This window comes from Mobula hypostoma, chromosome 3 (genome assembly GCF_963921235.1).
Source record: "Mobula hypostoma chromosome 3, sMobHyp1.1, whole genome shotgun sequence".
NCBI classification, from domain to species: domain Eukaryota; kingdom Metazoa; phylum Chordata; class Chondrichthyes; order Myliobatiformes; family Myliobatidae; genus Mobula; species Mobula hypostoma.
Window position 1 is genome coordinate 228702309 of NC_086099.1, and position 22103 is coordinate 228724411.

Below are 22103 nucleotides of genomic sequence, written 5' to 3' on the forward strand. Positions count from 1 at the left end.
GTTTTCTCCAGCTTGCCATAAAATACAGAAAATGCATAGAAGTTGTTGAAAGAAAGACATCAACCCCCCCACCCCACACGAAAAGAAAAAGAAAGAAAAACTCACAAACCTCAACACCCCACCTCCTCCCTCGCACAAAAACTAACAAATTACCCAAACCCCAGCCCACCAATCGGCAAGAAGAAAGAATGGCGAGAACACGATAAAGACGTAGAACTGAAAGAGGGTAATATGAACCAGAGTCCAATGTATGAATCCCAGCATTTGGATAACATCTCCGAGCTCAGATTTTGCATCAGAGTTCACCGTGGAAGACAGAAGTATGAGCATGTCAGAGGGCAGAAGTGAGTGTAGTTGCTATTACAAGGGAGAAGGAAGCTGAGAAGTCTGAAGGTAGCCAAGTCACCTGGGCCGGATGGATCACATCTCAGAGTTCTGAAAGAGGCAGCTGAAGACATTCATTTATTTATTTTTATTGCGATACCGTGTGGAATAGGCCTTTCTGGCGCTTTGAGCCACGCCGCACAGCAATCCCTGATTTAATCAAAGTCTTAATCAACAACTTACAATGACCAATTAACCTACCAATCAGTACGTCCTTGGACTGCGGCAGGAAACTGGAGCACCCGGAGGAAACCCACACGGTCACGGGGAGAATGTACAAACTCCTTACAGGCAGCGATGGAAATTGTGGAGGCATTAGTAATGATCTTTTAAGAATCACTAGATTCTGAAATGGTTGTGGAGGACAGGAAAATTGCAAATGTCACTCCACTCTGTTAGAAGGGAGAGAGGCAGAAGAAGGGAAATTATAGGCCAGTTAGCCTGACATCAGTAGTTTGAAAGATGTTGGAGTCCGTTATTAAGGATGAGGTTTTTTCAAAGGGAAATCTTGCCTGACGAATTTTTTTAGAATCCTTAGTGAAAATAACAGGCAGGATAGATGAAGGAGAATTGGTGGATTTTGTATATTTGGATTTTCAAACGGCCTTTGACAAGGTGCTGCACATGAGGCTACTTAACAGGATAAAGCTCATGGTATTACAGGAAAGGTACTAGCACAGCTGACTGGTGAGTAAAGGCAGCATTTCTGGTTGGCTGCTGGTGTCTCTTCATGTTACATGTCAATAGTTTGGATGAAGGAATTGATGGCTTTGTGGCCAAGTTTGTGGGTGAAACAAAGATAGGTGGAGAGGCAGGTCGTATTGAGGAAGCAGAGAGGTTACAGAAAGACTTACATAGATAAGGAGAACGGACAAAGAAATGGCAAATGGAATACAGTACAGGAAAGTGCAAAGTCATGCACTTTGGTAGAAGGAGTAAAGGTGTGGACATTTTTCTAAATGGGGAGAAAATTCAAAATCTGAGCTGCAAAGGGAATTGGGAGTCCTTGTGTAGGATTTCCTAAAGGTTATCTTGCAGGTTGAATTGGTGGTAAGGAAGGCAAATGGAATGTTAGCAATCATTTTCAGAGCAAGAATATAATGCTGAGGCTTTATAAGGCATTGATTAGACTGCACTTGGAATATTGTGAGCAGTTTTGGGCTCCTGAGCTAAGAAAAGATGTGCTGGTATTGGAGAAGATCCAGAGGTGGTTCAAGAGAACGATCCCAGGAATGAAAAAGTTAATTTATGAGGGGGTTTTGATGGCTTCTGGGCACGTGACCAAGGGGTTACGGCATTGGACTAGCGACTTGGTCGTGAGTTCGAGCCCCAGCCGAGGGAACATGTTGTGTCCTTCAGCAAGGCACTTAATCACACATTGCTCTGTGATGACACTAGTGCCAAGCTGTATGGGTCCTAATGCCCTTCCCTTGGACAACATTGGTGTCGTGGAGAGGGGAGACTTGCAGCATAGGCAACTGCTGGTCTTCCATACAACCTTGCCCAGGCCTGCGCCCTGGAGAGAGAAGACTTTCCAGGTGCAGATCCAGGGTCTCTCAAGACTAACGGATGCCTAATTTGATGGCTTAGGGAGCTGGAGTTTAGAAGAACGACAGGGGATCTCATTGAAACCTATTGAATATTAAAAAGCATAGATAGCGGATGTGGAGAGGACGTTTCCTATAGATGGCAAGCCTAGGATCAGAGGGCATAACCCTCCGTTGAGGGACATCCATTTGTAACACTGATGAGGAATTTCTTTAGGCAGAGGGTGGTGAATCTGTGGAATTCATCGCCACAGACAGCAATAACATCCCAACAGTTGTACATTGATTTATGAAGGTCAATGTGCTAAAAGCTTTCTTTATGACCCTGCCTACATATGACACCACTTTCGAGGAACTATGGACCTGTATTCTCAAATCCCCTTGTTCGACCGCACTCCTCAGTGCTCTACCACACACTGTGTAAGACCAACCCTGGCTGGTCCTACCAAAGTGTAACACCTTGCACTTGTCTGCATTAAATTCCATCTGCCTTTTTTCAGCCCATTTTTCCATCTGGTCCAGATCTTGCTGCAAGCCATGATAGCCTTCCTCACTGTCCACTACACCCCCAATCTTGGTGTCATTGTAAATTTGCTGGCCCAGTTAACCACACTATCATCTAGATCAGGGGTGGCCAACCTTTTACATTCCGTGCATCAATTTTTTCACACACTTAATTTCTCCAATATTTTGAGTGTGTCACTTAAGGTCTCCCCTATCTCCTTTAGCTCCATGCATAGATGACAGCTCTGATCTTTCAGAGGACCAATTTTGTCCCTCGGAATCCTTTTGCTCTTAACATATCTGTAGAATCCCTTAGGCTTCTCCTTCACCTTGTCTGCTAGAGCAACCTCGTGCCTTCTTTTAGCCCTGCTGATTTGTTTCTTAAGTGTTCTCTTGCATTTCTTGTACTCCATAAACACCTCATTTGTTCCTACCAGCCTATACCTGCTATGCACCTCCTCTTTCTTAACCAGGGCCTTGATACCTCTCGAAAATCACAGTTTCCTAAACGTGTTATCCTTGCCTTTTATTCTGACAGGCACATACAAACACTGTATTCTCAAAATTTCACTTTTGAAGGCCACCCATTTACCAAGTACACCTTTGTCAGAAAACAGCTTGTCCCAATCCACACTTGCCAGATCCTTTCTGATACCATCAAAATTGGCCTTTCTCCAGTGTAGAATCACAACCCGTGGACCAGACCTATCTTTTTGCATATTTCACTTTGAAACTAATGGCTTATAATCACTAGATGCAAATTATTCCCCTATGCAAACTTCTGTCACCTGCCCTGTCTCATTCCCTAATAGGAGGTCTAGTATTGCACACTCTCTCATTGAGACTTCTATGTACTGAATAAGGAAACTTTCCTGAATCAGTAGACACTGTAGAAATCCCAATTAATGAGTTTACGAGCATCCCAAAAGCACAGAGAAAATAAATTAGAGGCAAGTCTGTAACAAAGAGGACAGTTGAGTTTATTGTCACATGGAATGTAGATGAACACATTCCAGAGCTTTGTCAGTGCAGGAGACATAACAAATGCGGCAGAAATGGACGGAAAATTAAAATCAACGTCCCAACCAGTGAGGAGCTCACTGTCCTCACCGACTTTGGTCCCTGCAACTGCACACACCAATACCCAAAACACCCCTGGAACGGACGGGGCTGGGAATGTGGAATGGGGATGGGGAATGAAATACCACCATTTGATGTGATCGCCAGTTCCCAAAGGACAACAGCAGCACAGAACACAAAAGTCAGTAATGTCACAGAAGGCAGCTTACCGATTGGAGACTCGTCCAAGATGGACCTGGCGTTGAGACTGGCTCCGTGACCCACCAAGAGTTCCACCATGTGAACCTGCAAAAGTGGGGGGCAGCATGTGTGTGTAACTAATCTCAGGTACTACAGGCTGACCAGGAAGATGCCGGACAGGCCCACGACACATTCTGATCTACACGGCTGTCTGCTGTTGTCATCAGAGCCTCAACACAGTCTCGGCAACATCTGGTCAGTGACCCCATGACAACAGGCGAGGACCCCTGTACCTATGGCGGGAATCGACTGACATATGGCTAATGGTTCAACTACAGAGGAAGAGTGCCTGTAGCGTGAGATGCACCTACAGTGGGAGGTGCAGCAGTAGCGGGAGGTGGACTGTAGCGTGAGACACGCCTGAAGCAGGAGATATCTCCCGACGGACTGACCCCACCCTGTCCCCTCCCGGTAAGGCCTCTTTCCCCCAAGAGACAGACACTCCATATCTACTCGACCTGCTCCCCCGCCATCTGACAGACCCTTGCCCCAACACCACCGTCGCAGTTCAAACCCTTGCCACAGACTGACCTGTCCCCAGCAGGCAGCGGCGTGCAGCGGTTCCCATCCATCGGGGTCCCTGACGTCCATCCGCGCCCCGTTGCTCAGCAGTAACTCTGCCGCCTCCGTGTAGCCATTGGCTGCCGCCACATGGAGCTGCTCGATAGTAGACACAGAGCTAGGTATGGCTGTCACCACCCCTATCCCGTCCCCAATTACTGACCCACTCTCCCAATTCCAGATCAACCTGCTGCTCGACAGCAGGTACAGAGCTCAGTACAGCTGTCCCCACCCCCACCTCGTCCCATCCCACACTCACCCTCCCCGTCCCTGTCCCACACATCACCCCACCCATCTCCTCAATCCCTGACCCACCCTCCCAATCCCAGATCAACCTGCTGCTCGACAGCAGGTACAGTGCTCAGTACAGCTGTCCCCACCCCCACCTCGTCCCATCCCACACTCACCCTCCCCGTCCCTGTCCCACACATCACCCCACCCATCTCCTCAATCCCTGACCCACCCTCCCAATCCCAGATCAACCTGCTGCTCGACAGCAGGTACAGTGCTCAGTACAGCTGTCCCCACCCCCACCTCGTCCCACACTCCTCCCCTCCATCCCACACTCACCCTCCCCGTCCCTGTCCCACACATCACCCCACCCATCTCCTCAATCACTGACCCACCCTCCCAATCCCTGATCAACCTGCTGCTCGACAGCAGGTACAGAGCTCAGTACAGCTGTCCCCACCCCCACCTTGTCCCATCCCACACTCACCCTCCCCGTCCCTGTCCCACACATCACCCCACCCATCTCCTCAATCCCTGACCCACCCTCCCAATCCCAGATCAACCTGCTGCTCGACAGCAGGTACAGTGCTCAGTACAGCTGTCCCCACCCCCACCTTGTCCCATCCCACACTCACCCTCCCCGTCCCTGTCCCACACATCACCCCACCCATCTCCTCAATCACTGACCCACCCTCCCAATCCCTGACCAAATCCCTAAGCTCATTCCGTTTACCCGTGTTTCACCCCTATCCCTCTAAACTTTTCCTATCCACGTGTCTTTTAAAAATTGTTAATGTACCTGCCTCACACATTTTAATTCCTATCCCCATTCCCAATTTGACATGTTTGTCATGGCCTCCTCTTCTGCATGATGAGGCCAAACTCAGGTTGGAGGAGCAACATCTCACATTCCTTCTGGGTAGACTCCAACCTGATGGCATGAATATCAATTCCTCCTTCTGGTAAAAATTCTTTCATTCTCCCCCTTTCCTCATGTTCTAGACCCCACTCTAGCCTCTGACCTCCTCTTCTCACCTGCCTGTCACCACCCCCTGGTGCCCCTCCTCTTTCCCTTTCTTCCATGGCCCACCCTCCACTCCTATCACATTCCTCCTCCAGCCCTTCACCCTCCACTCCTATCACATTCCTCCTCCAGCCCTTCACCCTCCACTCCTATCACATTCCTCCTCCAGCCCTTCACCCTCCACTCCTATCACATTCCTCCTCCAGCCCTTCACCCTCCACTCCTATCACATTCCTCCTCCAGCCCTTCACCCTCCACTCCTATCACATTCCTCCTCCAGCCCTTCACCCTCCACTCCTATCACATTCCTCCTCCAGCCCTTCACCCTCCACTCCTATCACATTCCTCCTCCAGCCCTTCACCCTCCACTCCTATCACATTCCTCCTCCAGCCCTTCACCCTCCACTCCTATCACATTCCTCCTCCAGCCCTTCACCCTCCACTCCTATCACATTCCTCCTCCAGCCCTCCACCCTCCACTCCTATCACATTCCTCCTCCAGCCCTTCACCCTCCACTCCTATCACATTCCTCTTCCAGCCCTCCACCCTCCACTCCTATCACATTCCTCCTCCAGCCCTTCACCCTCCACTCCTATCACATTCCTCCTCCAGCCCTTCACCCTCCACTCCTATCACATTCCTCCTCCAGCCCTCCACCCTCCACTCCTATCACATTCCTCCTCCAACCCTCCACCCTCCACTCCTATCACATTCCTCCTCCAGCCCTCCACCCTCCACTCCTATCACATTCCTCCTCCAGCCCTCCACCCTCCACTCCTATCACATTCCTCCTCCAGCCCCCCACCCTCCACTCCTATCACATTCCTCCTCCAGCCCTCCACCCTCCACTCCTATCACATTCCTCCTCCAGTCCTTCACCCTCCACTCCTATCACATTCCTCCTCCAGCCCTTCACCCTCCACTCCTATCACATTCCTCCTCCAGCCCTTCACACTCCACACCTATCACATTCCTCCTCCAGCACTTCACCCTCCACTCCTATCACATTCCTCCTCCAGCCCCCCACCCTCCACTCCTATCACATTCCTCCTCCAGCTCTCCACCCTCCACTCCTATCACATTCCTCCTCCAGCTCTCCACCCTCCACTCCTATCACATTCCTCCTCCAGCCCTTCACCCTCCACTCCTATCACATTCCTCCTCCAGCCCTTCACCCTCCACTCCTATCACATTCCTCCTCCAGCCCTTCACCACTCCTATCACATTCCTCCTCCAGCCCCCCACCCTCCACTCCTATCACATTCCTCCTCCAGCCCTCCACCCTCCACTCCTATCACATTCCTCCTCCAGTCCTTCACCCTCCACTCCTATCACATTCCTCCTCCAGCCCTTCACCCTCCACTCCTATCACATTCCTCCTCCAGCCCTTCACACTCCACACCTATCACATTCCTCCTCCAGCACTTCACCCTCCACTCCTATCACATTCCTCCTCCAGCCCCCCACCCTCCACTCCTATCACATTCCTCCTCCAGCTCTCCACCCTCCACTCCTATCACATTCCTCCTCCAGCTCTCCACCCTCCACTCCTATCACATTCCTCCTCCAGCCCTTCACCCTCCACTCCTATCACATTCCTCCTCCAGCCCTTCACCCTCCACTCCTATCACATTCCTCCTCCAGCCCTTCACCACTCCTATCACATTCCTCCTCCAGCACTTCACCCTCCACTCCTATCACATTCCTCCTCCAGTCCTTCACCCTCCACTCCTATCACATTCCTCCTCCAGCCCTTCACCCTCCACTCCTATCACATTCCTCCTCCAGCCCTTCACACTCCACACCTATCACATTCCTCCTCCAGCACTTCACCCTCCACTCCTATCACATTCCTCCTCCAGCCCCCCACCCTCCACTCCTATCACATTCCTCCTCCAGCTCTCCACCCTCCACTCCTATCACATTCCTCCTCCAGCTCTCCACCCTCCACTCCTATCACATTCCTCCTCCAGCCCTTCACCCTCCACTCCTATCACATTCCTCCTCCAGCCCTTCACCCTCCACTCCTATCACATTCCTCCTCCAGCCCTTCACACTCCACACCTATCACATTCCTCCTCCAGCACTTCACCCTCCACTCCTATCACATTCCTCCTCCAGCCATTCACCCTCCACTCCTATCACATTCCTCCTCCAGTCCTTCACCCTCCACTCCTATCACATTCCTCCTCCAGCTCTCCACCCTCCACTCCTATCACATTCCTCCTCCAGCTCTCCACCCTCCACTCCTATCACATTCCTCCTCCAGCCCTTCACCCTCCACTCCTATCACATTCCTCCTCCAGCCCTTCACCCTCCACTCCTATCACATTCCTCCTCCAGCCCATTCACCCTCCACTCCTATCACATTCCTCCTCCAGCCCTTCACCCTCCACTCCTATCACATTCCTCCTCCAGCCCTTCACCCTCCACTCCTATCACATTCCTCCTCCAGCCCTTCACCCTCCACTCTTATCACATTCCTCCTCCAGCCCTCCGCCCTCCACTCCTATCACATTCCTCCTCCAGCCCTTCACCCTCCACTCCTATCACATTCCTCCTCCAGCCCTTCACCCTCCACTCCTATCACATTCCTCCTCCAGCCCTTCACCCTCCACTCCTATCACATTCCTCTTTCAGCCATTCACCCTCCACTCCTATCACATTCCTCTTTCAGCCATTCACCCTCCACTCCTATCACATTCCTCCTCCAGTCCTTCACCCTCCACTCCTATCACATTCCTCCTCCAGCCCTCCACCCTCCACTCCTATCACATTCCTCCTCCAGCCCTTCACCCTCCACTCCTATCACATTCCTCCTCCAGCTCTCCACCCTCCACTCCTATCACATTCCTCCTCCAGCTCTCCACCCTCCACTCCTATCACATTCCTCCTCCAGCCCTTCACCCTCCACTCCTATCACATTCCTCCTACAGCCCTCCACCCTCCACTCCTATCACATTCCTCCTCCACTCCTATCACATTCCTCCTCCAGCCCTTCACCCTCCACTCCTATCACATTCCTCCTCCAGTCCTTCACCCTCCACTCCTATCACATTCCTCCTCCAGCCCTCCACCCTCCACTCCTATCACATTCCTCCTCCAGCCCTCCACCCTCCACTCCTATCACATTCCTCCTCCAGCCATTCACCCTCCACTCCTATCACATTCCTCCTCCAGCCCTTCACCCTCCACTCCTATCACATTCCTCCTCCAGCCCTTCACCCTCCACTCCTATCACATTCCTCTTCCAGCCCTCCACCCTCCATTCCTATCACATTCCTCCTCCAGCCCTCCACCCTCCACTCCTATCACATTCCTCCTCCAGCCCTTCACCCTCCACTCCTATCACATTCCTCCTCCAGCCCTTCACCCTCCACTCCTATCACATTCCTCCTCCAGCCATTCACCCTCCACTCCTATCACATTCCTCCTCCAGCCCTTCCACCCTCCACTCCTATCACATTCCTCCTCCAGCCCTCCACCCTCCACTCCTATCACATTCCTCCTCCAGCCCTCCACCCTCCACTCCTATCACATTCCTCCTCCAGCCCTTCACCCTCCACTCCTATCACATTCCTCCTCCAGCCCTTCACCCTCCACTCCTATCACATTCCTCCTCCAGCCCTTCACCCTCCACTCCTATCACATTCCTCCTCCAGCCCTCCACCCTCCACTCCTATCACATTCCTCCTCCAGCCCTTCACCCTCCACTCCTATCACATTCCTCCTCCAGCCCTTCACCCTCCACTCCTATCACATTCCTCCTCCAGCCCTTCACCCTCCACTCCTATCACATTCCTCCTCCAGCCCTTCACCCTCCACTCCTATCACATTCCTCCTCCAGCCCTTCACCCTCCACTCCTATCACATTCCTCCTCCAGCCCTTCACCCTCCACTCCTATCACATTCCTCCTCCAGCCCTTCACCCTCCACTCCTATCACATTCCTCCTCCAGCCCTTCACCCTCCACTCCTATCACATTCCTCCTCCAGCCCTTCACCCTCCACTCCTATCACATTCCTCCTCCAGCCCTTCACCCTCCACTCCTATCACATTCCTCCTCCAGCCCTTCACCCTCCACTCCTATCACATTCCTCCTCCAGCCCTTCACCCTCCACTCCTATCACATTCCTCCTCCAGCCCTTCACAGCCCTTCACCCTCCACTCCTATCACATTCCTCCTCCAGCCCTTCACCCTCCACTCCTATCACATTCCTCTCCACTCCACACTCCTCCCCTCCACCCTCCACTCCTATCACATTCCTCCTCCAGCCCTCCACCCTCCACTCCTATCACATTCCTCCTCCAGCCTCTTCACCCTCCACTCCTATCACATTCCTCCTCCAGCCCTTCACCCTCCACTCCTATCACATTCCTCCTCCAGCCCTCCACCCTCCACTCCAGCCCTTCACCCTCCACTCCTATCACATTCCTCCTCCAGCCCTTCACCCTCCACTCCTATCACATTCCTCCTCCAGCCCTTCACCCTCCACTCCTATCACATTCCTCCTCCAGCCCTTCACCCTCCACTCCTATCACATTCCTCCTCCAGCCCTTCACCCTCCACTCCTATCACATTCCTCCTCCAGCCCTCACCCTCCACTCCTATCACATTCCTCCTCCACCCTCCACTCCTATCACATTCCTCCTCCAGCCCTTCCACCCTCCACTCCTATCACATTCCTCCTCCAGCCCTTCCAGCCCTCCACTCCTATCACATTCCTCCTCCAGCCCTTCACCACTCCTATCACATTCCTCCTCCAGCCCTTCACCCTCCACTCCTATCACATTCCTCCTCCAGCCCTTCACCCTCCACTCCTATCACATTCCTCCTCCAGCCCTTCACCCTCCACTCCTATCACATTCCTCCTCCAGCCCTCCACCCTCCACTCCTATCACATTCCTCCTCCAGCCCTCCACCCTCCACTCCTATCACATTCCTCCTCCAGCCCTCCACCCTCCACTCCTATCACATTCCTCCTCCAGCCCTCCACCCTCCACTCCTATCACATTCCTCCTCCAGCCCTTCACCCTCCACTCCTATCACATTCCTCCTCCAGCCCTTCACCCTCCACTCCTATCACATTCCTCCTCCAGCCCTTCACCCTCCACTCCTATCACATTCCTCCTCCAGCCCTCCACCCTCCACTCCTATCACATTCCTCCTCCAGCCCTCCACCCTCCACTCCTATCACATTCCTCCTCCAGCCCTCCACCCTCCACTCCTATCACATTCCTCCTCCAGCCCTCCACCCTCCACTCCTATCACATTCCTCCTCCAGCCCTCCACCCTCCACTCCTATCACATTCCTCCTCCAGCCCTCCACCCTCCACTCCTATCACATTCCTCCTCCAGCCCTCCACCCTCCACTCCTATCACATTCCTCCTCCAGCCCTTCACCCTCCACTCCTATCACATTCCTCCTCCAGCCCTTCACCCTCCACTCCTATCACATTCCTCCTCCAGCCCTCCACCCTCCACTCCTATCACATTCCTCCTCCAGCCCTTCACCCTCCACTCCTATCACATTCCTCCTCCAGCCCTCCACCCTCCACTCCTATCACATTCCTCCTCCAGCCCTTCACCCTCCACTCCTATCACATTCCTCCTCCAGCCCTTCACCCTCCACTCCTATCACATTCCTCCTCCAGCCCTTCACCCTCCACTCCTATCACATTCCGCCTCCAGCCCTCCACCCTCCACTCCTATCACATTCCTCCTCCAGCCCTTCACCCTCCACTCCTATCACATTCCTCCTCCAGCCCTTCACCCTCCACTCCTATCACATTCCTCCTCCAGCCCTTCACCCTCCACTCCTATCACATTCCGCCTCCAGCCCTTCACCCTCCACTCCTATCACATTCCTCCTCCAGCCCTTCACCCTCCACTCCTATCACATTCCTCCTCCAGCCCTTCACCCTCCACTCCTATCACATTCCTCCTCCAGCCCTCCATCCTCCACTCCTATCACATTCCTCCTCCAGCCCTTCACCACTCCTATCACATTCCTCCTCCAGCCCTCCACCCTCCACTCCTATCACATTCCTCCTCCAGCCCTTCACCCTCCACTCCTATCACATTCCTCCTCCAGCCCTCCACCCTCCACTCCTATCACATTCCTCCTCCAGTCCTTCACCCTCCACTCCTATCACATTCCTCCTCCACTCCTATCACATTCCTCCTCCAGCCCTTCACCCTCCACTCCTATCACATTCCTCCTCCAGCCCTTCACCCTCCACTCCTATCACATTCCTCCTTCAGCCATTCACCCTCCACTCCTATCACATTCCTCCTCCAGTCCTTCACCCTCCACTCCTATCACATTCCTCCTCCAGTCCTTCACCCTCCACTCCTATCACATTCCTCCTCCAGCCCTCCACCCTCCACTCCTATCACATTCCTCCTCCAGCCCTCCACCCTCCACTCCTATCACATTCCTCCTCCAGCCCTCCACCCTCCACTCCTATCACATTCCTCCTCCAGCCCTCCACCCTCCACTCCTATCACATTCCTCCTCCAGCTCTCCACCCTCCACTCCTATCACATTCCTCCTCCAGCCCTCCACCCTCCACTCCTATCACATTCCGCCTCCAGCCCTTCATCCTCCACTCCTATCACATTCCTCCTCCAGCCCTTCACCCTCCACACCTATCACATTCCTCCTCCAGCCCTTCACCACTCCTATCACATTCCTCCTCCAGCCCTCCACCCTCCACTCCTATCACATTCCTCCTCCAGCCCTTCACCCTCCACTCCTATCACATTCCTCCTCCAGCCCTTCACCCTCCACTCCTATCACATTCCTCCTCCAGCCCTTCACCCTCCACTCCTATCACATTCCTCCTCCAGCCCTTCACCCTCCACTCCTATCACATTCCTCCTCCAGCCCTTCACCCTCCACTCCTATCACATTCCTCTTCCAGCCCTTCACCCTCCACTCCTATCACATTCCTCCTCCAGCCCTCCACCCTCCACTCCTATCACATTCCTCCTCCAGCCCTCCACCCTCCACTCCTATCACATTCCTCCTCCAGCCCTCCACCCTCCACTCCTATCACATTCCTCCTCCAGCCCTTCACCCTCCACTCCTATCACATTCCTCCTCCAGTCCTTCACCTTCCACTCCTATCACATTCCTCCTCCAGCCCTTCACCCTCCACTCCTATCACATTCCTCTTCCAGCCATTCACCCTCCACTCCTATCACATTCCTCCTCCAGCCCTTCACCCTCCACTCCTATCACATTCCTCCTCCAGCCCTTCACCTTTCACTCCTATCACATTCCTCCTCCAGCCCTTCACCCTCCACTCCTATCACATTCCTCCTCCAGCCCTCCACCCTCCACTCCTATCACATTCCTCCTCCAGCCCTTCACCCTCCACTCCTATCACATTCCTCCTCCAGCCCTTCACCCTCCACTCCTATCACATTCCTCCTCCAGCCCTTCACCCTCCACTCCTATCACATTCCTCCTCCAGCCCTTCACCCTCTACTCCTATCACATTCCTCCTCCAGCCCTCCACCCTCCACTCCTATCACATTCCTCCTCCAGCCCTCCACCCTCCACTCCTATCACATTCCTCCTCCAGCCCTTCACCCTCCACTCCTATCACATTCCTCCTCCAGCCCTTCACCCTCCACTCCTATCACATTCCTCCTCCAGCACTTCACCCTCCACTCCTATCACATTCCTCCTCCAGCCCCCCACCCTCCACTCCTATCACATTCCTCCTCCAGCCCTTCACCCTCCACTCCTATCACATTCCTCCTCCAGCCCTTCACCCTCCACTCCTATCACATTCCTCCTCCAGCCCTTCACCCTCCACTCCTATCACATTCCTCCTCCAGCCCTTCACCCTCCACTCCTATCATATTCCTCTTTCAGCCATTCACCCTCCACACCTATCACATTCCTCCTCCAGCCCTTCACCCTCTACTCCTATGACATTCCTCCTCCAGCCCTCCACCCTACACTCCTATCACATTCCTCCTCCAGCCCTCCACCCTCCACTCCTATCACATTCCTCCTCCAGCCCTTCACCCTCCACTCCTATCACATTCCTCCTCCAGCCCTTCACCCTCCACTCCTATCACATTCCTCCTCCAGCCCTTCACCCTCCACTCCTATCACATTCCTCCTCCAGCCCTCCACCCTCCACTCCTATCACATTCCTCCTCCAGCCCTCCACCCTCCACTCCTATCACATTCCTCCTCCAGCCCTTCACCCTCCACTCCTATCACATTCCTCCTCCAGCCCTTCACCCTCCACTCCTATCACATTCCTCCTCCAGCCCTCCACCCTCCACTCCTATCACATTCCTCCTCCAGCCCTCCACCCTACACTCCTATCACATTCCTCCTCCAGCCCTTCACCCTCCACTCCTATCACATTCCTCCTCCAGCCCTTCACCCTCCACTCCTATCACATTCCTCCTCCAGCCCTTCACCCTCCACTCCTATCACATTCCTCCTCCAGCCCTCCACCCTCCACTCCTATCACATTCCTCCTGCAGCCCTTCACCCTCCACTCCTATCACATTCCTCCTCCAGCCCTTCACCGTCTACTCCTATCACATTCCTCCTCCAGCCCTTCACCCTCTACTCCTATCACATTCCTTCTCCAGCCCTCCACCCTCCACTCCTATCACATTCCTCCTCCAGCCCTCCACCCTCCACTCCTATCACATTCCTCCTCCAGCCCTTCACCCTCCACTCCTATCACATTCCTCCTCCAGCCCTTCACCCTCCACTCCTATCACATTCCTCCTCCAGCCCTTCACCCTCCACTCCTATCACATTCCTCCTCCAGCCCTTCACCCTCCACTCCTATCACATTCCTCCTCCAGCCCTTCACCCTCCACTCCTATCACATTCCTCCTCCAGCCCTTCACCCTCCACTCCTATCACATTCCTCCTCCAGCCCTTCACCCTCCACTCCTATCACATTCCTCCTCCAGCCCTTCACCCTCCACTCCTATCACATTCCTCCTCCAGCCCTTCACCCTCCACTCCTATCACATTCCTCCTCCAGCCCTTCACCCTCCACTCCTATCACATTCCTCCTCCAGCCCTTCACCCTCCACTCCTATCACATTCCTCCTCCAGCCCTTCACCCTCCACTCCTATCACATTCCTCCTCCAGCCCTTCACCCTCCACTCCTATCACATTCCTTCTGCAGCCCTTTACCTTTTTCACATGGGGCACATGGCCAAGTGGTTAAGGCATTGGACTAGCGACTTGGTCGTGAGTTCGAGCCCCAGCCGAGGGAACGTGTTGTGTCCTTCAGCAAGACACTTAATCACACATTGCTCTGCGATGACACTGGTGCTGAGCTGTATGGGTCCTAATGCCCTTCCCTTGGACAACATTGGTGTCGTGGAGAGGGGAGACTTGCAGCATGAGCAACTGCTGGTCTTCCATACAACCTTGCCCAGGCCTGCACCCTGGAGAGTGAAGACTTTCCAGCGCAGATCCATGGTCTCGCAAGACTAATGGATGCCTTTACTTTTACCTTTTCCACCTATCACCTCCCAGCTTGCTACTTCATCCCCTCTCCCCCACCCACCTGTTTCTCCTATCACCTCCTAGCTGGTACTCCTTCCCCCCAGCACCATCTTCTTATTTGAGCATCTTTCCCCTTCCTTGCTGATGAAGGCTCCTGGTCTGAAACATCGACAGTATATTCCCCTCCATAGATGCTGCCTGAGCGGTTGAGCTCCTGCAGAATTCCGTGTGTGTTGCTCTGGATTTCCAGCATCTGCAGAATCCCTTGCATTTATGTGTATCAAACACTTCCTTTGGCAGTTCATTCTATAAACCCAGATCAAATTCATTACAACACTAATGAATCCCTGCTAACTTTTATCGATGCACCATAGAAAGCATCCTAAGCAGATACATCACAGCTTGTCCTGCCTCAATGCACTGTGTAATGATTTGATATGTATGATTAGTATGTAAGACAAGCTATTGACTGTATTGTGGTACATGCGAAGAATGAGGGGGAATCTCACTGAAACTTATCAAGAATTGAAAGGCCTTGACAGAGTGGATGTGGAGAGGATGTATCCTACAATAGAAGGAAATCCATTTAGAACAGAGATGAGGAAGAATTTCTTTCGCTAGTGGATGGTAAGTCTGTGGAATTAATTGCCACAGGCGGCTGTGGAACTACTATTCTGATATTTGCCATTTGCACTACCTTTGTGTACATACGTACATATGGAATGGTCTGGCCAGATGGCACATAAACAGAAGTTTTTCATTGTACCTCAGTAAACGCGACAGGAATGAACCGACTATCATTCAGGAGACACAAGAGATCGCAGAAACACACAGGAGTACTGGACTGATGGAGGGTCTCCACAGTCAATTTCCTTCCACAGGTGCTGCTTGACCTGCTGAAAGCTCGTATGGTGCTCCAATGATACAATGTCTTGCGTTCGGAGCAGGCAGCGGAGTGAGAGGTAGCAGTGTGATAGGGCACATCTGCACCCGGTGTGTCGAGCTGCAGCTCCTAAGGGACCGCGTTAGGGAACTGGAGATGCAGCTCGATCACCTTCATCCGGTCAGGGAGAGCGAGGAGGTGACAGAAAGGAGTTATAGGCAGGTGGTCACACTGGGGCCACAGGAGACAGACAAGTGGGTAACAATCAGGAGAGGGAAGGGGAAGAGCCAGGTACTAGACAGTACCCCTGTGGCTGCACCCCTTAACAATAAGTACTCCTGTTTGAGTACTGTTGGGGGGAACAGCCTACCTGGGGGAAGCAACAGTGGCCGTGCCTCTGGCACAGAGTCTGGCCCTGTGGCTCAGAAGGGAAAGGAAAGGAAGAGAAAGGCAGTATTGACAGAGGACTCTATAGTTAGGAGGTCAGACAGGCGATTCTGTGGACGCAGGAAAGAAACTCAGATGGTAGTTTGCCTCCCAGGTGCCAGGGTCCGGGATGTTTCAGAACACATCCAAGATATCCTGCAGTGGGAGGGAGAACAGCCAGGGGTCGTGGTACATATTGGTACCAATGACATAGGTAGGAAAAGGGAAGAGGTCCTGAAAAAAGACTACGGGGAGTTAGGAAGGAAGTTGAGAAGCAGGACCATAAAGGTAGAAACTCGGGATTACGGCCTGTGCCACACGACAGTGAGAAGAGGAATACAATGAGGTGGAGGATAAATGTGTGGCTGAGGGATTGGAGCAGGGGGCAGGGATTCAGATTTCTGGATCATTGGGACCTCTTTTGGGGCAGGAGTGACCTGTACAAAAATGACGGGTTGCACCTGAATCCGAGGGGGACCAATATCCTGGCAGGGAGTTTGCTAAGGCTACTGGGGAGAGATTAAACTACGATCGGTGGTGGTTAGGAACAGGAAGGGGTCAATAACTTTACTGGGTGTTTTTTTTATAGGCTGCCCAATAGTAACAGGGATATCAAGGAGCAGATAGGGAAACAGATCCTGGAAAGGTGTAATAATAACAGAGTTGTCGTGATTGGAGATTTTAATTTCCCAAATATTGATTGGCATCTCCCGAGAGCAAGGGGTTTAGATGGGGTGGAGTTTGTTAGGTGTGTTCAGGAAGGTTTCTTGACACAATATGTAGATAAGCCTACAAGAAGAGAGACTGTACTTGATTTGGTATTGGGAAATGAACCTGGTCAGGTGTCAGATCTCTCAGTGGGAGAGCATTTAGGAGATAGTGATCATAATTCTATCTCCTTTACAATAGCATTGGACAGAGATAGGAACAGACAAGTTAGAAAAGTGTTTAATTGGAGTAAGGGGAATTATGAGGCTATCAGGCAGGTAATTGGAAGCTTAAATTGGGAACAGATGTTCTCAGGGAAACATACAGAAGAAATGTGGCAAATGTTCAGGGGATATTTGTGTGGAGTTCTGCATAGGTACGTTCCAATGAGACAGTTATGGTAGGGTACAGGAACTGTGGTGTACAAAGGCTGTAATAAATCTAGTCAAGAAGAAACAAAAAGCTTACAAAAGGTTCAGAGAGCTAGGTAATGTTAGAGATCTAGAAGATTATAAGGCTAACAGGAAGGAGCTTAAAAAGGAAATTAGGAGAGCCAGAAGGGGCCATGAGAAGGCCTTGGCGGCCAGGATTAAGGAAAACCCCAAGGCATTCTACAAGTATGTGAAGAGCAAGAGGATAAGACGTGAAAGAATAGGACCTATCAAGTATGACAGTGGGAAAGTGTGTACGGAACCGGGGGAAATAGCAGAGGTACTTAATGAATACTTTGCTTCAGTATTCACTATGGAAAAGGATCTTGGCGATTGTAGGGATGACTTGCAGCAGACTGAAAAGCTTGAGCATGTAGATATTAAGGAAGAGGATGTGCTGGAGCTTTTGGAAAGCATCAAGTTGGATAAGTCGCCGGGACCGGACGAGATGTACCCCAGGCTGCTGTGGGAGGCAAGGAAGGAGATTGCTGAGCCTCTGGCGACGATCTTTGTATCATAAATGAGGAAGGGAGAGGTTCCAGAGTATTGGAGGGTTGCGGATGTTGTTCCTTTATTCAAGAAAGGGAGTAGAGATAGCCCAGGAAATTATAGACCAGTGAGTCTTACTTCAGTGGTTGGTAAGCTGATGGAGAAGATACTGAGAGGCAGGATTTATGAACATTTGGAGAGGTACAATATGATTAGGAATAGTCAGCATGGCTTTGTCAAGGGCAGGTCATGCCTTACGAGCCTGATTGAATTTTTTGAGGATGTGACTAAACACATTGATGAAGGAAGAGCAGTAGATGTAGTGTATATGGATTTCAGCAAGGCATTTGATAAGGTACCCCATGTAGGGCTCATTGAGAAAGTAAGGAGGCATGGGATCCAAGGGGACATTGCTTTGTGGATCTAGAACTGTATTGCCCACAGAAGGCAAAGAGTGGTTTTAGATGGGTCATATTCTGCATGGAGGTCGGGGACCAGTGGTGTGCCTCAGGGATCTGTTCTGGGACCCTTACTCTTCGTGATTTTTGTAAATGATCTGGATGAGGAAGTGGAGGGATGGGTTAGTAAATTTGCTGATGACACAAAGGTTGGGGGTGTTGTGGATAGTGTGCAGAGCTGTCAGAGGTTACAGCGAGACATTGATAGGATGCAAAACTGGGTTGAGAAGTGGCAGATGGAGTTCAACACAGATAAGTGTGAAGTGGTTCATTTTGGTAGGTCAAATATGATGGCGGAACATAGTATTAATGGTAATACTCTTGGCAGTGTGGAGGATCAGAGGGATCTTGGGGTCCAAGTCCATAGGACGCTCAAAGCAGCTGCACAGGTTGACTCTGTGGTTAAGAAAGCATACGGTATATAGGCCTTCATTAATCGTGGAATTGAATTAAGGAGCCGAGAGGTAATGTTGCAGTTATATAGGACCCTGGTCAGACCCCACTTGGAGTACTGTGCTCAGTTCTGGTCGCCTCACTACAGGAAGGATGTGGAAGCCATAGAAAGGGTGCAGAGGAGATTCACAAGGATGTTGCCTGGATTGGGGAGCATGCCTCATGAGAACAGGTTGACTCGGCCTTTTCTCCTTGGAGCGACGGAGGATGAGAGGTGACCTGATAGAGGTGTATAAGATGATGAGAGGCATTGATCGTGGGGATAGTCAGAGGCTTTTTCCCAGGGCTGAAATGGTTGCCACAAGAGGGCACAGGTTTAAGGTTCTGGGGAGTAGGTACAAAGGAGATGTCAGGGTAAGTTTTTTACGCAGAGAGTGGTGAGTGCGTGGAATGGGCTGCCGGCAACTATGGTGGAGGCAGATGATAGGGTCTTTTAAGAGACTTTTGGATAGGTACATGGAGCTTAGAAAAATAGAGGGCTATGGGTAAGCCTAGTAATTTCTAAGGTAGGGACATGTTTGGCACAACTTCAAAGGCCAAAGGGCCTGTATTGTGCTGTAGGTTTTCTATGTTTCCAACAGGTACCTGATAAAGTGCCACATGAAAGGCTGATGCCCAAGGTGTTCTGAAAAGCTAGGACACCACTCCAACTTTATACCCAGTCTAAAAGGAAATCAGTTGCAACAAAGGTGGGGGAATTAAAGATGCTCAGATTAGTGACAGTCCAGACAGTGGTCAGGTTATCCAAGTACAAGCTGCAGCTGAACTGAACACTGGTAGGAACCAGTCTCTTTGGAACATTTGAAGAGTACAGCACAGTGCAGGCCTTTCGGCCCATGTTGTGCCAAGCTTTTAACCTCCTGCAAGATCAATCTAACCTTCCCTCCCAAATAGCCCTCTATTTTTCTATCATCCATGTGTCTATCTAAGAGTGTCTAAAAAGTCCCGAATGTATCACACTGAGGAGTGGGAGGCATTCAAAAGTGCAATTTTGAGAGTACAAAGCTTGTATGTGCCTGTGAGAAAAAATGGTAAAGATACCAGGTGTACAAAATCTTGGTTTTCAAGAGACATTGAAGCCCTGCTTAAGAGAAAAAGAAGGTACATGGTAAGTACAGGCAGATAAGAAAAAATGAGATGCTTATGAAGTATTAGAAATGTGAGAGAACACTTAACAAAGGAATCAGGACAGCTAAAAGAAGGCTTCAGGTTGCCTGAGCAGACAAGGAGAATAACAGGGTTGTTGTGATGGGAGGTTTTATTTCCCCAAAACTGACTGGCATCTCCCTAGAGCAAAGGGTTTATTAGAAACATAGAAAACCTACAGCACAATACAGGCCCTTCGGTCCACAATACTGTGCCGAACATGTACTTACTTTAGAAATTACCTAGGGTTACCCATAGCCCTCTATTTTTCCAAGCTCCAGGTACCTATCCAGGAGTCTCTTAAAAGACCCTATTGTATCCACCTCCACCACCGTCGCCGGCAGCCCATTCCACACACTCACCACTCTCTGCGTAAAAAACTTACCCCTGACATCTCCTCTGTACCTACTTCCAAGCACCTTAAAACTGTGCCACCTCATGTTAGCCATTTCAGCCCTGGGGAAAAGCCTCTGACTATCCACACGATCAATGCCTCTCATCATTTTATACACGTCCATCAGGTCACCTCTCATCTTCCACTGCTCCAAGGACAAAAGGCTGAGTTCATTCAACCTATTCTCATCAGGCATGCTCCCCAATCTAGACAACATCCTTGTAAATCTCCTCGGCACCCTTTATAGTTTCTGCATCCTTCCTGTAGTGAGGCGACCTAAACCGTGCACAGTACTCCAAATGGGGTCTGACCAGGCTCCAATACAGCTGTAATGTAACCTCTCGGTTTATTTCCTAATACCAGATCAAGTACAGTCTCTCCTCTTGTAAGCTTATCTACATATCGTGTCAGGAAACCTTCTTGAACACACCTAACGAACTGCACCCCATCTCAGTGGTTTGACTGAGGCATGACGGTACAAATGGATGGATGTCAGCCAGTTGGACCGATGGGAAGATTTAAAAAGAAGACAGCTTTATAGAGCGGGCGACAGAGTAGAGGTAGACACGGTAGGAGGGCTTTGCCTCAACGGGGCTTTCATGGTAACGGGTCAAGGCGAGGTGTGAAGTATGTCTGTGAGGCCGCTGTTCTGTACTGGGTATCGGATGTGGGATGTCTGGGAGACTCGCAGCCTCCCGGATGACCACATCTGCACCAGGTGCGTCGAGCTGCAGTTCCTTAGGGATCACGTTAGGGAACAGGAGTTGCAGCTCGATGACCTTCGTCAGGTCAGGGAAAGAGAGGAAGTGACAGAAAGGAGCTATAGGCAAGTAGTCACACCGGGGCCTGGGGAGACAAATAAGTGGGTGACAGTCAGGGAAGGGCAAGAATCAGATATCAGAGGGTACCCCTGTGGCTGTCCCTCTTAACAATAAGTACTCCTGTCTGAGTACCGTTGGAGGGGGGGCCACAGTCGACCTGGGGGAAGCAACAGTGGCCGCGCCTCTGGCACTGTGGCTTGGAAGGGTAGGGAAGGAAAGAGGATGGCAGCAGTGATAGGGGACTCTATAGTTAGGGAGTCAGACAGGCGATTCTGTGGAAACAGGAAAGAAACATGGATGGTAGTTTGCCTCCCAGGTGCCAGGGTCCGAGAGATTTCTGATGGCATCCACAATATCTTGAAGTGGGAAAGTGAACAGCCAGAGATTGTGGTATATATTGGTATCAACGACATAGGTAGGAAAAGGGAGGAGATCCTGAAAACAGGGTACAGGGAGTTAGGAAGGAAGTTGAGAAGCAGGACCTCATGGTAAGAAAGTTGAGGACCAGAGGACACAGCCTCAGAATAGAGGGGCGTCCTTTCAGAATGGAGATGAGGAGGAATTTCTTTTGCCAGAGAGTGATGAATCTGTGGAATGCTTTGGCACAGGCAGAAGTTGATAGAATCTAGATTGGTCAGGGCATGAAGGGAATCGGGGAGAAGGTAGGAGTTTGGGGCTGAGATGAAAATTGGATCAGTCATGATGAGATGGCACAGCAGATTCAATGAACCAAATGGCCTAATTCTGTTCTTATATCTTATGGGACTACAACCAGAGGTCATAGGTTAAGGATGAAAGGTGAAATGTTTCAG

General features: G+C 51.5%; 1 protein-coding gene across 7 annotated transcripts in view; it reads right to left on the minus strand.

Annotated features, from left to right (window-relative positions):
* The window catches only part of ppp1r16a (protein phosphatase 1, regulatory subunit 16A), a 128828-nt gene that overhangs the window by 19920 nt on the left and 86805 nt on the right, over positions 1-22103 (minus strand). For all 7 annotated transcript variants that reach the window (XM_063044692.1, XM_063044693.1, XM_063044698.1 and 4 more), the window contains 2 exons: positions 4287-4412; positions 3725-3800 (listed from right to left, as the gene is read on the minus strand). In XM_063044692.1, coding sequence (XP_062900762.1) covers positions 3725-3800; positions 4287-4412 — 202 coding nt within the window. The remainder of the gene's footprint in view (positions 1-3724; positions 3801-4286; positions 4413-22103) is intronic.